A 13,443-nucleotide genomic window follows, 5' to 3' on the forward strand; every position below is an offset into this window, starting at 1 on the left:
TTGCCCAGTGCGGGCTTGAGGCCAGGGTCTGACAACACTCCCTGCTCCTTAAGCAGCGAGTGGGAGGGGGCAGGGGAAGCCTGGCGAGGGCTACTTCCCACTCCAGGCACACCCCAACTGGGGACTGTGAAGGCCAGGGTTGGGGTTTAAACCCCTCCCTAATTGTAGCGTCCTGCTGGGGCTTGCCTATGCCCCCCTCCTCAGCTCAGCACTGTTGAAGGGAAGGAAGAGCTCACTCTAGTGTACCCCTGGCTTGTGGCCTGAGGCACTGCAGGCATGTGACTGCATTTTCTGAATCAAAAGTGAATGTTTTCTATCCACTCACAAATCAGTTCAATCGCTGCAGGTTAGACTAACTTTCAGGGAGTGAATCAATTCAGGCTTGGGCTTTTTGAATGTCTGTCCCTAGCCTAGGTGTTTTCTCACCTAACAGCACTAACACTTGTTAGCACCTCAGCATGCTACAGCATCCTAGTTGAGAATCACTGGTATATATCATGTACCTTTTTCTTGTTAAGTACTACAAGTTCCAATTACAAAATAACTGTTAAGGGCATTTTAGATCCTAAATGAGTTAGATGACAGATATCACTTGTTTTTCTGAAAGTTTTTGAAACATTTTTGTAAGAAATGATGAATTTCAGGAATTCAATGTCTGAATAATGATGGTACTTTGGACCAGGTTCAGAGGTGATGCATAAGGTAGGGGAGGTCTGAGCTGAACCTTGTTGACAAGCTTGTTAACTGCATACAGAGGAGTTAGAAGGTGCCAGTTAAAGGTAATAAAAATATACCTAAAGGAGGTTCTATACTCCTTTCTTCGGGTACCTTGGGATGTTACTTATACCAGTTTGGACACCTTACTGTGGGGGGGTAGAAAGGGAATGACTTGTTTGGTATGGCATAGCTACTGGGGACAGGAGAGAGAAATTATGCAGACTCATTCCTTCCAAGTTTGGGCCCAGAGTCTCATTAAAATAAACTATTTTGCATGCTACCTTTACACTGCAGGCTAACATTCCTTTGTTCTGTAATGGGCTGACCTTGTGAGGTGCTGTATTTTCTTTGTGTTGCTAATAGTCCCTCTGACATCTCACTTTCTACTCATAAGCGTTAAGTGTTTGCAGGATAAGGACTCTAATAACAAGCTTACGGGAGTTGCTATGGAAGCACCCAATCAGCCTCAGCAGCCGAGGAGTCTCCTCTTGAATTAATTATGTATTTATAATTTATCCCACCTCTGCATGCTATATGTGCTGTATTTTTTCAAATCCAGATGAGGGTTTCCTCCTATTTAACATGTGGGGGGGCAGGGGGAGGAGGAATGAAAGCTTCTTGTTTTGAATTGGAGTACACATGGGGTGGGGGGCATGTGACTGCTGCAGCTTCAGCTCTGGCCCTGATGCCAGAGAGGGTATATGTTGATTGTATGTTTAGAGAGTTAGTTAATCTGGCTAGAAGAGATCTGTAAAGTTGGTTTATTTGAAAAATAATTGCCGATTTGGTTGATACGCACTGTGTGGAGTGGAGTATACTTTAATGGGAGAGAGAATTAAAATGAGATTGCTGGTTGACCATTGTGAGAAATTGCCTGTTAGAAACAAATGGCCGGGAGCATTGAGATGTTATAAAATAAAGTTAGTTGGATTCCCTTACATTAATATTCTACTCTTCAAAAAAGGATTTACATGGCTGACTCTAGATTTGCTCTCCAACTGATTGGTTGGTGTTATTTTCCTTTTCCCTTGTCCAACTGATGGAGAATATTTTATTTGAATCTGATGATCTTGTACTTGTATCATATGCTGATGTTCTATTAATTAAAAATTATTTTAAAAGAAAATTGTCAGAGTAACATGTTTTGTATGAAGTAGTCTTGATAACTTGAATTTTTAGGAAGTCTACTGATTGAGTAACTTTAATATATGTTTGATACAGTTCTAGGGAATTTTATTAGGTCTTGCTAGGCTTTAGATTTGAATGTCTCTCTACCATAACAAGAAAGTTTAATCTTTATATTTATGTGAAATAAGAGGTCAAAAGGCAATTTAAAACTTGACCTTCTAAATCTAACATAAAAATGAGGTTATAATGACAAAGCAAATCTTCAAAAATATTTTTTTCCCCTAAATTTTGAGCAAATTTTCAAAACCAGATTGCTTCAGGTTAGGTCCTACAATCCATATTCAGATAGAAAAATAAATGACTTCCTTTTTCACAAGCAGTAAATACCTGTAACCCCTTACCAGCTTTAATAGGAGCAGAAAATGCTAAGTATTTCCAAAAATTAAGTCCTAACGCCTTTTAGGGGGATACCAAAAATTAGAATTCCGTATTAAGCAACATTTAAAAAATATTGTTCACAATTCTGATCCCAGTACTCTTCAGGATAAAGATGCAGCCACAGTTTATTAATCATAGGCTAAAACACTAACAGATGTTGCTAAATGAAGTGGATCAGCTGTGTTGTGATCTGTTCAGAAACAGCTGATTTGCTTCATTGGGTGAAATAGGTGTTACCTATTGTCCCTCAGGTTTGGGCCTTTGCTGCCCCCAGTCCTGTGGGACAACACTCAGAGCATGCCTTTGCAAATGGGGAACCCCAAATTTCTTTGCTTGCAGAAGTGTGTGTAGAGAATTCAATTTGCAGTGGGTCACTGCACCCTGGGGAACCGAGGCAGGGGCTTCAAGGGCCTAATCTTGCATGCCCTGGGAATTCCCTTGTAGGTGTGCAGGATTGAGCCCTTGGGCCTGGGAACGCCTGCCTGGAGTGGCTGGAGAGCATAGCCAGCTCAGTGCTGCCTGCAGTCTTCTGCCTTAAAACAGAGACATCCAGCACAAATTTATATTAACTTTTGTCACAGCCACAAATTTGCGGACCTTTGATGCAATAAAGGGCATAGACATCTATTTGCTTTCACTTTGTGCTATTATAAGAACTTTTGTGGCAATGTCTGTTTGCAGCCGTAGAACTTCCCAGTCTCAATATTTCTCTTGTGGTGTATGAGGTTCTTGATATAGATGCGCACGCACGCTATTGTTTATGCAAATGCAAGTTAGCTCTTTTTATAAGTGTGGAAATATTCCTCCTATTTATCTTTGATAGCGAATATTGACTTTGTATTGCTGCTACTTGACCTATTTCTGTTGATTGCATTGGGCAGCCCTGAAAAGAAAATCACTTATATAATTTTACTTCAGTGTATACAGATCTCTGTATACGGACCTATAGCTAGAGTTCTGAGATGACATGAACCTACTTACTAGGTAATCAGAAAGTATCTGCAACTATTTGATGTCCTCAGTTTGTTGCACTTCTTTCTTTGTAACCCTAAGGAACATTTTGGTGTTTAAGATCAGTATTTACATATAAAGCATGATGCAATGTAAAATTCAAGACAGAGCTTCAGGAATTCAAGTGGCTTTCTTATAAACATGAAAAATTATTTTCCACAACGTTTGTAGGGTTATGTCAAAGAGAAAACTGATCATATACCATGACTTTGTTTCAGGGGTTCTTAATAAATTCAAAGCCGGAGAATGCATGTGAGCCTATAGCCCCTCCACCACTTAAGGACAACTCCTCCAATACTTTCATTGTCTTAATCAGAAGACTTGACTGCAACTTTGATATCAAGGTAGGCTTTGACAACCTCCCACCTTCTCCCTCTTCCCCCCCCATTTTAAAGGCTTAGCAAATCCGGAACTACTGACATTCTAGAACTATGTCCGTATTTAGTATCTAAATACACTCTTGCTAATTTGTCTGCTATGGGTAGCTGAGGTAGCTGACTAGTTTGTGGCTTGTCATTTACAATATCATAAGTTATTAAATAGAATAATTACATGAACTATTTTTTTTAGGAAACAGCATGCGTGACAGGTAAGGATTCCTGAATCCAAAGTGAAATGTTCTCCTTCTGTGGTTTTGGAAAATTATGAATGATTAGTGGTTATCTGAAGTTTGGGTTTTTGTTTTTGGTGTCGTCCCCTTCCCCCAGTGTCAAAATGACCAGCTTTATGTGATGTAATGAAGTATTTTAAGCATCTAGAGCATTTTCTGTCCTGGCAAAAATGGGGCCTTTCATTTGCCGCTGACTTTTGTGGGATAAAACCAGGTTCAGGTATTTTATGACCAGATGGCTTGTCCAGAGTTGTGTGATATTATGGTTAAACTTTGAATTGTGGGCACAGAGCTTCTGTTGCTGCTGGTTCCAAAAGTGGTTTATCCTGCGCTTGTCTGTACAGAGGAAGAATAATCATCACATAATTTGGCATCTGGCCCAGCCTTCCTTAAGGACTTGGTTTAGCACAGAATTTCTTCCTCTTCTTCTGTGTGTGCCCTAGTAGTGAAGGATGGCCCGTGGGGATGCCAATTAACTAATTAATCCAGAGGGTCATTAATCCTTTATGACCCACAGGTAATCGGGTTCAGGGGCATTAAAGTAAGTTGATTTCCTTGAGTATTGACCTCTACTGCCCAACCCTACTTAGAGTTAGGAAGAGTAGCTACACACTACAGCACAGGTAGGTTGAGCAATATAAACTGTATTACACAACACAACCTGTGCAGCAATTACCTGATGCAATATTCCCATAACACCCAAGCTGCAACACAATAAAATACACCCAACGGGACAATAACCCGACACACATCCCAAACCCGCTGTAGCTGATCACAGCCAGTCAGTTGCACATTACAATGAGCTTCACTCACTACACTGTTAACCGCTATGCAACTTTACAGACAGCCCAGAAACCACAGATGGCAGCAAGAACACCTTGGGTCTAGTCATCAGGAGAAACCCTCTGACAGTCCTTGTGGATTTCTAGCTTTTCCCTCCTTAGGTACTCAGCACCTCAAACAGGGAAAGTGTGATGCTTTACCCAACTGCAGCTTCCACAGCCAACCCAAAGGAAAGAGAGCAAGACAGGTAAACCTCAGCAAACTCAATCCCAATGACCAGGTCACAGCAAGGAGCCTGCACTCAACAAACTCTCACACCCTGAGAGCCTGGGGTTAGGACTGTTCAGCCAGAGTGAGTGTGAGACCGAGTCCGAACCTGAGCCCCCAGAGCTCGTACTGGCTGCTCTGGACTGGATTTATGGCTTAAACACGTCACCTGTCCCTCACCCAGTGGTCCAATCATCGCCTTTTTCACAATACCCAATCAAAATCAAACCTGGGCAGTACTTAAAAGGACCAGTCAATTCAAAATATTTCAACTCAGTACAATCAACATTATTATAATTTACACATCAACACTGATAAACAGTTGCATTACCATTATACACTGTGTATGCCCAGACCTTAAAAGCAGGTCATGACTTCATCAAGGTTGAGAGTTCAAACCCTCGAGAAATGTATCGCCTCTAGTCATATGGTGCATGTGTGGACTTTCGCTGTTCTAGAGTAGTGGAAGGGGATGGATATACCCATTTCCTTTTAACCCAACAGCCATGTAGCCACAGAATAAGATTACAAGAACATACTGGTGGTAACCCAGCTACTGCAATTAATAATCCATTGGTTTAGGGAAATGGTCAGGCACTAACTTCTTGGATGCGTGATAAACAGTGCAGCGTTTGTTTCTGGTGAAGCAGTTAAGGAGCAATCTGGAACATATTTTCCCATAGTGGCTGCCCAAATTGTTCTACCCCAAACTGGTAGGGTGATTCTAATGATTAATATATCATGAGTACAGCTGGTCAGATTTTTTTGACAGAACATTTTTCTGTTAGAAAATGCAGATTCATTTAAAACGAATGATGTGTGCAATTCTTTGTGGAACAAGGTTGGTAGTGTTTTGTTATGTTTTATTTTATTTTGGTTTTTTTTGTGACTAACCTTCCAGCATAATACAGGCAAAGTTTTGAAACCTGCCATCAGACAGGTTTTCATTAGAAACTTGCCTGGATTCCTGGCAGCACACATACTTACCTTTCTGGCAGTCTGTCTGTTAGACAGCTTCAGACCAAGGTATTCCAGACTTATGGATCAGCTGGCTTCCAGAGGTATGCATCTGCAGCCTGGGGAGCCAGGTGCGCTGTGTGTCTGCTAGCATCTCCTGGACTGGATCAACCTTGTGACTCCAGCCACAGTAGACAGCTTCTTCTTGCAGATTACTCTGTGGTTGGGAACTGCTTTTCTAAGTAACCAGACCAGTTGGGTCCCTGGCCAACCTTACTTCTGCAGTGGAGGAGGTGAGGAGCTTGCTGCCCTGAAAGTCTAATAGTTCACTGAGCCTACTAGTCTTAGAGTCTGAAAAACTTGAGGTCCTAGATGAGGCTGTTGGAATGGCAAGCTGATCATAGAGCCAAGGACCCTGGAACCCTCTCTCTGTTGCTTTCTGAAAATGATACAATTTTTGTTAGTTTTGCTGCTGCCCACTACTGAAACCAGTTCAATAAACAAGAATTATGGCTGCTTAGTCCCTAGGGCTGTGTTTTGAAATCATCAGTTTTTCATAAACAAGTTGCTATGGGTAACTTCGGTTTTTTAGGTCCTGATTTGGCATGAAAGATTTATCTGAAAGCAAGAAGATCCTCATGGCTAATACTTGCCATCTAATTCTGGAATTTAGAATTTTTGTGTTCTCATCTTAAAATCATTGCTTATTTCATTTTTGGTTTATAATTGTTTTTTTTTCATTTGCTCTGGTTTGCCTTCATTTTACTGTTCATTTGTTTCCATTTTATTGGCTATATTAAAACAGCAGTTTACATTGAAGAACAGTAGAGTAAGCGATGATGGCCTGTGGTTACATGCATGTTAGTTCCATTGTAGTCAGTGAGGTAAATCTTAGTCCCTACTGGGTTTGCATTATTGGCTTTATACATCTTTTGTACGCTTCTCTAGGCAGACAGAGGGCAGAAGAGTTTTATTGCTGCTTCTTATTCACTTTAATCCACATTCCAGACCCCTCATTCCTGTTGACCTTTTTTTCTGTCTTGTCACCAGAGCATACAGCGGCTACTAATGCCAACTATTATCTTTAGTAGAGGAGGTTCCCAAACTTATCCATACTGTAGACCTTCTTGTTTACTACTGTATAAACCACTCAGGCTGCCTCACTTTTTTCCTCCCATATGGCAGTCCTGTGGCTATTCTAGCAACTTGGTATTTGGAAAAATAATAGTTGTCACTAAATGTATTAATATTAAATATGCAAAGTGTTCTTTCCTTTTGAAAACGGTTAGTCAGTCATTTTTCTTTTGCTCTTTTTCATCTTATCCTTCTCAGCTGTTGTATTCGTTTCTCTCCTGACCTACTTTTCTGATTGGTCGTCCTCTTCTTTCTTCATGTATTTTCCTGCTACTTAGTTCCCTGTTTCCCTTTCTGTACTACCCAGCCTCCTGGTTCTTTTCTGCCTACTGTTTCATGCAGTGGAAACCTTTAAACATGTAAATTATCTTTTGATAAGAAAGTAACTTTAGAGTGTTTAAGGTGTTCCTATGGTAAAGCCTTGTCCTGTGGTAAAGTTTGTCTAGTCCCATTTTTATGCCTGGCTATACTATCTGCCTCAACCTCCTGTGATAATGAGTTCTACAAATTGACTATATGCTGTATAAGAAAATATTTTTTCTTATTAGTTTTAGACCTGATTCCTACTAGTTTCAGTGCATGTCCTCTAGTTCTAGTATTCTGAGACTTGGTAAATAACTGTTCCCTATTTACTTTGTCCACACCCTTCATGATTTTATTAGACCTCTATTATATCCTCCCTCAGCCTTCTCTTTTCCAAACTGGAAAGCCGTAGTTGTTTTCGTCTCTTTCTTCTTATAGCAACTGCTCCACCCCTGATGATTTCACTTATTCTTTTCAGTACCATTTCTAATTCTACTACATCCTTTTTGAGCTGTGCACACCAGAACTGCACACAGGATTCAAGATATGGGTGTACCATGGGGATTTGTATAGTAGCATGACAGTGTTTTCTGGTTTTTGTTTTTAGTTCCCTTAATGATACCCAACATTTTTATTAGGTTTTTTTTGTTGTTGTTGCCATACACGGTGCTGATATTTTTAGAGAACTACCTATAGCGACTCCAGTGTGTCTTTCCTTAATCTTAACAGCTACTTCAGAACTGCTAGTTCAGAACCTAGTGTTGTTAATGTGTAATTGGGCTTCTTTTTGCCTATGTGCATTACCTTGCATTACCAACCAGTTATAACCTCTCCTTCCATTTCTTGCCCATCACTTCCCTCCCCCCACATGAAGTGGGATTAATGTAATTTTGGCTCAGCAGCTCCTTTCCTGTAGTAAAGGTTCCCTATGTAGAGGATCTTATCTTGAAACTGTCTTCTCCTCAGAAAGGCCCCTTTATGCCCTCAGAATGGTGTGAAGGGGTCTTAGAGACAGCAGGCTCAGGTCTTTGCTATGATATGGGTATGTCTATATGGAACAAGACAGCCATGGTGCTGTGGTGAGAGAGCCCCCACCCTAGTTCTGTGCATGTTGGCTTCTAAGCCAGACTAGTATAGCTATATTAGTGCAAAGTAGAGCTTATCTGCCTGTACGCAGCATGGCAGTAATATGACTATACTACTTTCAGCATGGGAGCTGTACATACTGAGCTAGTGTGGGAGTGTCTCAGCATCATGTTGCTACACTGCCTACACATACTTTAAGACCACATCTAGTTTGCCTTTCTCTAGGCATTATCAATGATAGTCATATTTAGCGCCCAAATTTTTTCTTTCCCATATTGAGACTTTAGATGTCTTTTCCTTTTCTTACAGTGAGTCTGATCAGACTGAATGGTTGTTTATAGAGGTCTAAATCAAACTCATTTATCTTTTTACTGTCTCTCTTCGACAATGGAGTTTGTTTTTCTGGCTTTCAAAGCTCACACTTTGGGAATTAGTTTTCATTCAGGCTCCCATTGACTGCAATGTTTACTAAAGTCTTGATATTGCTGTGCATGCACCTTGTTCTCTCAGTGATGGGATTTCATAGGTATTTAGTGGATCATGGACTGTCCATGCATCAGGGAACACTGATTTCACTGTGGTGGCTTCTTTGTCAACCATTTTGTTGTAAAACATAGCTTACCTTCCTCTTTGAGAAAAAGGTGACAGCCCAGTGAGAATTATACAGACTAATAGCATAGTGGAATTTGGATTGAAAAGAAATAGGCTCTAAATATAACTGTTAGTAAGCTGGTAGTCTGAGAAACTAAAAGATATAGAATTCTAAATCTTCTTTCTTGAATAATTGACATGCCTCAAAGACAAATCCGTCTGTACTCAGGGTTGAACTCTATCTAATTAAGGAGGTAGATCAGCAGATTAAGTTGAATAGGCACTGGCCAGGTTATTGCAGGGCGCAGAATGTATAACTACTTGCCATCTGGCCAAGCGGTGTATGTGTACAGCCAGTGCAGGCAGCTCAGTGCTGTCACAGCCCATGCAGACAAAAGTTAAGTCTTATTCCCTACACAATGCTCTCAAAACTGCTACCAACAACTAAACTTCACTTACATGCTCCCACTCTGTTATCTCCAAATCCAGAAGTAAAGCAATGGGGAACTCTAGGGACAACTTCTGCTATCCCTCTAAAGCTTACCAGAGACATATCTCAAAAGTAGCAACAGGGGGTATCTGTGAAGCATCCTAATTGCATCAATCACAGGTTTGGAGTATGTGGAGAGAGAAACAATGGGGTTGGGGCTTATTTTTAGTGAAAATCTTAAGAACACTGTGGAGGCCATTGTAGACATGCCAGAAGACAAACAGTGGAAATAAAGGATTCAGCTTTCAGGAATGTGGACTGTCCAACTATATGTCCTTGTCTGCCTTGGAATCTGAATGCATTTTACTAAGTTAGAAAACGCATATAATTGTAGGAGTCTATTCTAGACCTCCCAACCAAGAAGAAGAGCTGGATCTTGAATTCAGTAGGTAACTGGCTGAGGCTGCATGCTCCTGATGCATGGTCACCATGGGTGACTTCAACCTCCCTGGCATCTCATGGGAAGAGCACTCAGCCAAATCTGACCAGCTGCATAGCTTCCTTGCTTGCATTGATGAGGTCTACAGGCCGACTAGGGGAGAGGCACTGCTGGATCTGGTACTGGCCAAAGATGATGATCTGGTGAGCAATCTGAGGATCGAGGAGAAACTTGGTGACAGCAACTATGAACTGATCAATTTCTCTGTCCAACACTGGGTGGGAAAATATCTCAGTAAAACAGAAAACCTCAACTTTGGGAAGACTGACTTTCACAAACTCGGGAGACTGGTTAGTGAAGCACTAAGAGACCATGGCCCTTCAAAAAGTGGAGTCTATGAGGAATGGTTGTTCCTTAAGGATGCAATCCTCAAAGTAGAAGGAAAGTCCATTCCATCCTGCAGGAAAGGCAGTCAGTGGGCTGGGAAACCCCTTGCCTCAATAAAGAATTTTTGGACCTCCTGAAACTAAAAAGAGAAGCCTACACCAGATGGAAAATGGGAATCATCAGCAAGGAGGACTACACACCACTAGTCCACACCTGTAGAGAGCGGACCAAAAGAGCCAAGGCAGAAACCGAACTCAGGCTAGCCAGGAGAATCAAGGAAAACAAAAAGTCCTTCTTCAGATATGTGGGAAGAACAAAGGCAACATTGGACCTCTGCTAAATCAAATGGGGCAGCTGACATTTGACACTCAGGAAAAGGCCAGTCTCCTAAATGATTACTTTGCATCAGTCTTCCACCTGCTGAAAGGAGTCACCCTGTTGGACAGGACACACAGCATCCAGGGTGCAGAAGATGTGCCCACAGTTGATGTAGATGAAGTGAGGGAACACCTCGATAGGCTTGACTTCCATAAATCCATAGGCCCGGTTAGAATGCACCCAAGAGTCCTGAAGGGTCTGGCAGACATCATAGCACGCCCAATGGTGAAGATATTTGAGAACTTGTGGCGCTCGGGAGAAGTACCAGAAGACTGGAAAAGAGCCAGCATGGTCCCAATCTTGAAGGAAGGAAGATCCAGGGAATTACAAGCCAGTCAGTCTGACATCCATCGTTAGAAAGATCCTGGAGAAAATCATCAAAGGTTACATCAGCAACAGCAACAGACAGCAACTTTGAGTGCCAGCCAACATGGCCTCATTGCTGGAAGGTCTTGCCTGACCAACTTTGTCTCTTTCTATGACCAGGTGACACATTGCCTGGACAAGGGAGATGAGGTTGATGTCATATATCTGGATTTCAAGAAGGTCTTTGACTTTGTCTCCCATGATGTCCTTATGGGTAAGCTGGAAAACTGCAACCTCAACCATCTCATGGTCCAATGGCTGGGGAACTGGCTCTGGGGTCAGACCCAAAAAGTAATAGTTGATGGAAGCAAATCAACACAGCGCAAAGTGACCAGTGGTGATGTCTTCAACATCTTCATTAATCTGGATTTGGGCATCGGATGCAAACTGGTGAAGTTCGCGGACGATACTAAACTATGGGGGAAGGCAGTCACACTGGAGGGCAGGCTGGGGGTAAAGGCCAACCTGGACAGGCTCGCAAGGTTAGCCAACCAAAACCTGATGGCATGCAACATAGAGAAGTGGAGGGTGCTCCACCTTGGGAGGAAAAACCAGCATCATTTATAGGCTTGGCAGTGCTACGTTCGCTAGCACCATGACCGAAAGAGACTTGGGAGTCTTGATTGACCACAAAATGAACATGAGCCACCAATGTGATGCTGTAGCTGGCAAAGCAAACCAAACTCTGGCGTGCATCTTAAACAAAACCAGGGACGTCATCCTTCTGCTTTACTCGGCCTTAGTGAGGCCACAGCTGGAGTACTGCATCCAGTTTTGGGCCCCCACGTCAGGAGGGACGTGGATAAGCATGAGAGAGTCCAGAGGAGAGCCACCCACATGATCAGAGACCAAGAGAGCAAGCCTTATGAGAGGCTGAGGGACATGGGACTCTTCAGCCTGGAGAGGAGAAGGGTCAGAGAGGACTTGGTGGCAGCCTATAAGTACATAAGGGGTGTGCACCAGGATCTGGGAGAACAGTTGTTCACCAGGGCTCCCCAGGGGCTAACAAGGTCTAATGGTCACAAACTTCTGGAAGGCTGATGTAGACTGGACGTAAGGAAACGCTTCTTTACAGTCTGAGTGTCCAGGGTCTGGAACAGACTCCCCCCCCCCCCCCCCCGAGTTGGTGCCAAGCACCTACTCCAGACTCACTTAAAGAAGTTTGGATGGTTATCTTGCTGGGATCATTTGACCCCAGCAGACTTCCTGCCTATGGCAGGAGGGCTGGACTCGATCTTGTGAGGTCCCTTCCTGCCCCTAATGTCTATGAAATCTATATCAAAGGCCTCAATAGTAGCTTTATCTGACATGTCATTCCATGCCAGCTCCAGCTAGGTTTCATAGTTTCATAGTAGCTAGGGTCAGGAGGGACCTGAACAGATCATCTAGCCTGACTGCCTGCCACAGGCAGGAATGAATGCTGGGTTCACAAGACCCCAGACAGGTGATCATCCAACCTCCTCTTGAATTTGCCCAAGGTAGGGGTGAGGACCACTTCCCTGGGAAGTTGGTTCCCGATTTTGGCCACCCTAACTGTAAAATATTGCCTTCTGATCTCTAACCTAAACCTATTCTCCATCAGCTTATTACCATTGTTCCTTGTCACTCCAGGTGGTGCTGGGGAGAAAAGGGCTCTGCTTATTTGCTGTTGATCCCCCCTGATGAGCTTATAGGTAGCCACCAGGTCCCCCCTCCGTCTCCTCTTGCTGAGGCTGAACAGGTTCAGGTCCTTCAGTCTCTCCTCGTAGGGCGTGTCCTGCTGCTCTCTTACGAAGCAGGTGGCCCTCCTCTGAACCCTCTCCAGGCTGGCCACATCCCTTTTGAAGTGCAGCGCCCAGTACTGGACGCAGTACTCCAACTGCAGCCTGACCAAAGTCGCATAGAGGGGGAGTATCACTTCTCTGGACCAGCTTGAGCTGCACCTTTGGATGCATGGCAAGGTATGGCTGGCCTTGCTGGCTGCGGTCTGGCGTTGGCGGCTCATGTTCATCTTGGAGTCAATAATGACTCCATGATCCCTTTCCGCCTCTGTGCTTTCAAGAAGCGAACTCCCCAGCCTGTATGTCTGCTGTGGATTCCTTCTCCCAAGGTTCAGCACCCTGCATTTGTCTACGTTGAGCCCCATCCTATTCTCATCTGCCCACTTTTGTAGTCTGTCTAAATCTAGCAGAATGAACTTCATGGTTTCAATGTGAATTTGAGAAGATCTTGCGAAGAAGGATTTATCAAGTACTAGGGGCATCTTGGGAAAGGGAGAGGTGACAGAGGGGAGGGGTTTTACCCTAATAAAAATGAAGCACCATTATAAAATAGATGTTTGGGAAAGATATATATATATGGATCAGTGGTCTCCCAACTTTTTAATTAGGAGTTCACCTGTGGGATTTAAAAGCAACCCAAGATCTGTGCACTGCCACT

The 13,443-nt window shown here is 43.0% G+C and overlaps 1 protein-coding gene across 2 annotated transcripts in view; it reads left to right on the forward strand.

Annotated features, from left to right (window-relative positions):
• The window catches only part of LOC102369010 (E3 ubiquitin-protein ligase RNF13), a 113,644-nt gene that overhangs the window by 26,066 nt on the left and 74,135 nt on the right, over window positions 1–13,443 (forward strand). The window contains exon 4 of one of the 2 annotated variants that reach the window (XM_006037919.3): window positions 3,513–3,638. The exons of the other annotated variant lie outside the window; for it this stretch is intronic. Coding sequence (XP_006037981.2) covers window positions 3,513–3,638 — 126 coding nt within the window. The remainder of the gene's footprint in view (window positions 1–3,512; window positions 3,639–13,443) is intronic. 2 annotated transcript variants of the gene reach the window in all.

Source organism: Alligator sinensis, unplaced genomic scaffold (assembly GCF_000455745.1).
Source record: "Alligator sinensis unplaced genomic scaffold, ASM45574v1 scaffold1178_2, whole genome shotgun sequence".
In the NCBI taxonomy this organism is placed as follows: Eukaryota; Metazoa; Chordata; order Crocodylia; family Alligatoridae; genus Alligator; species Alligator sinensis.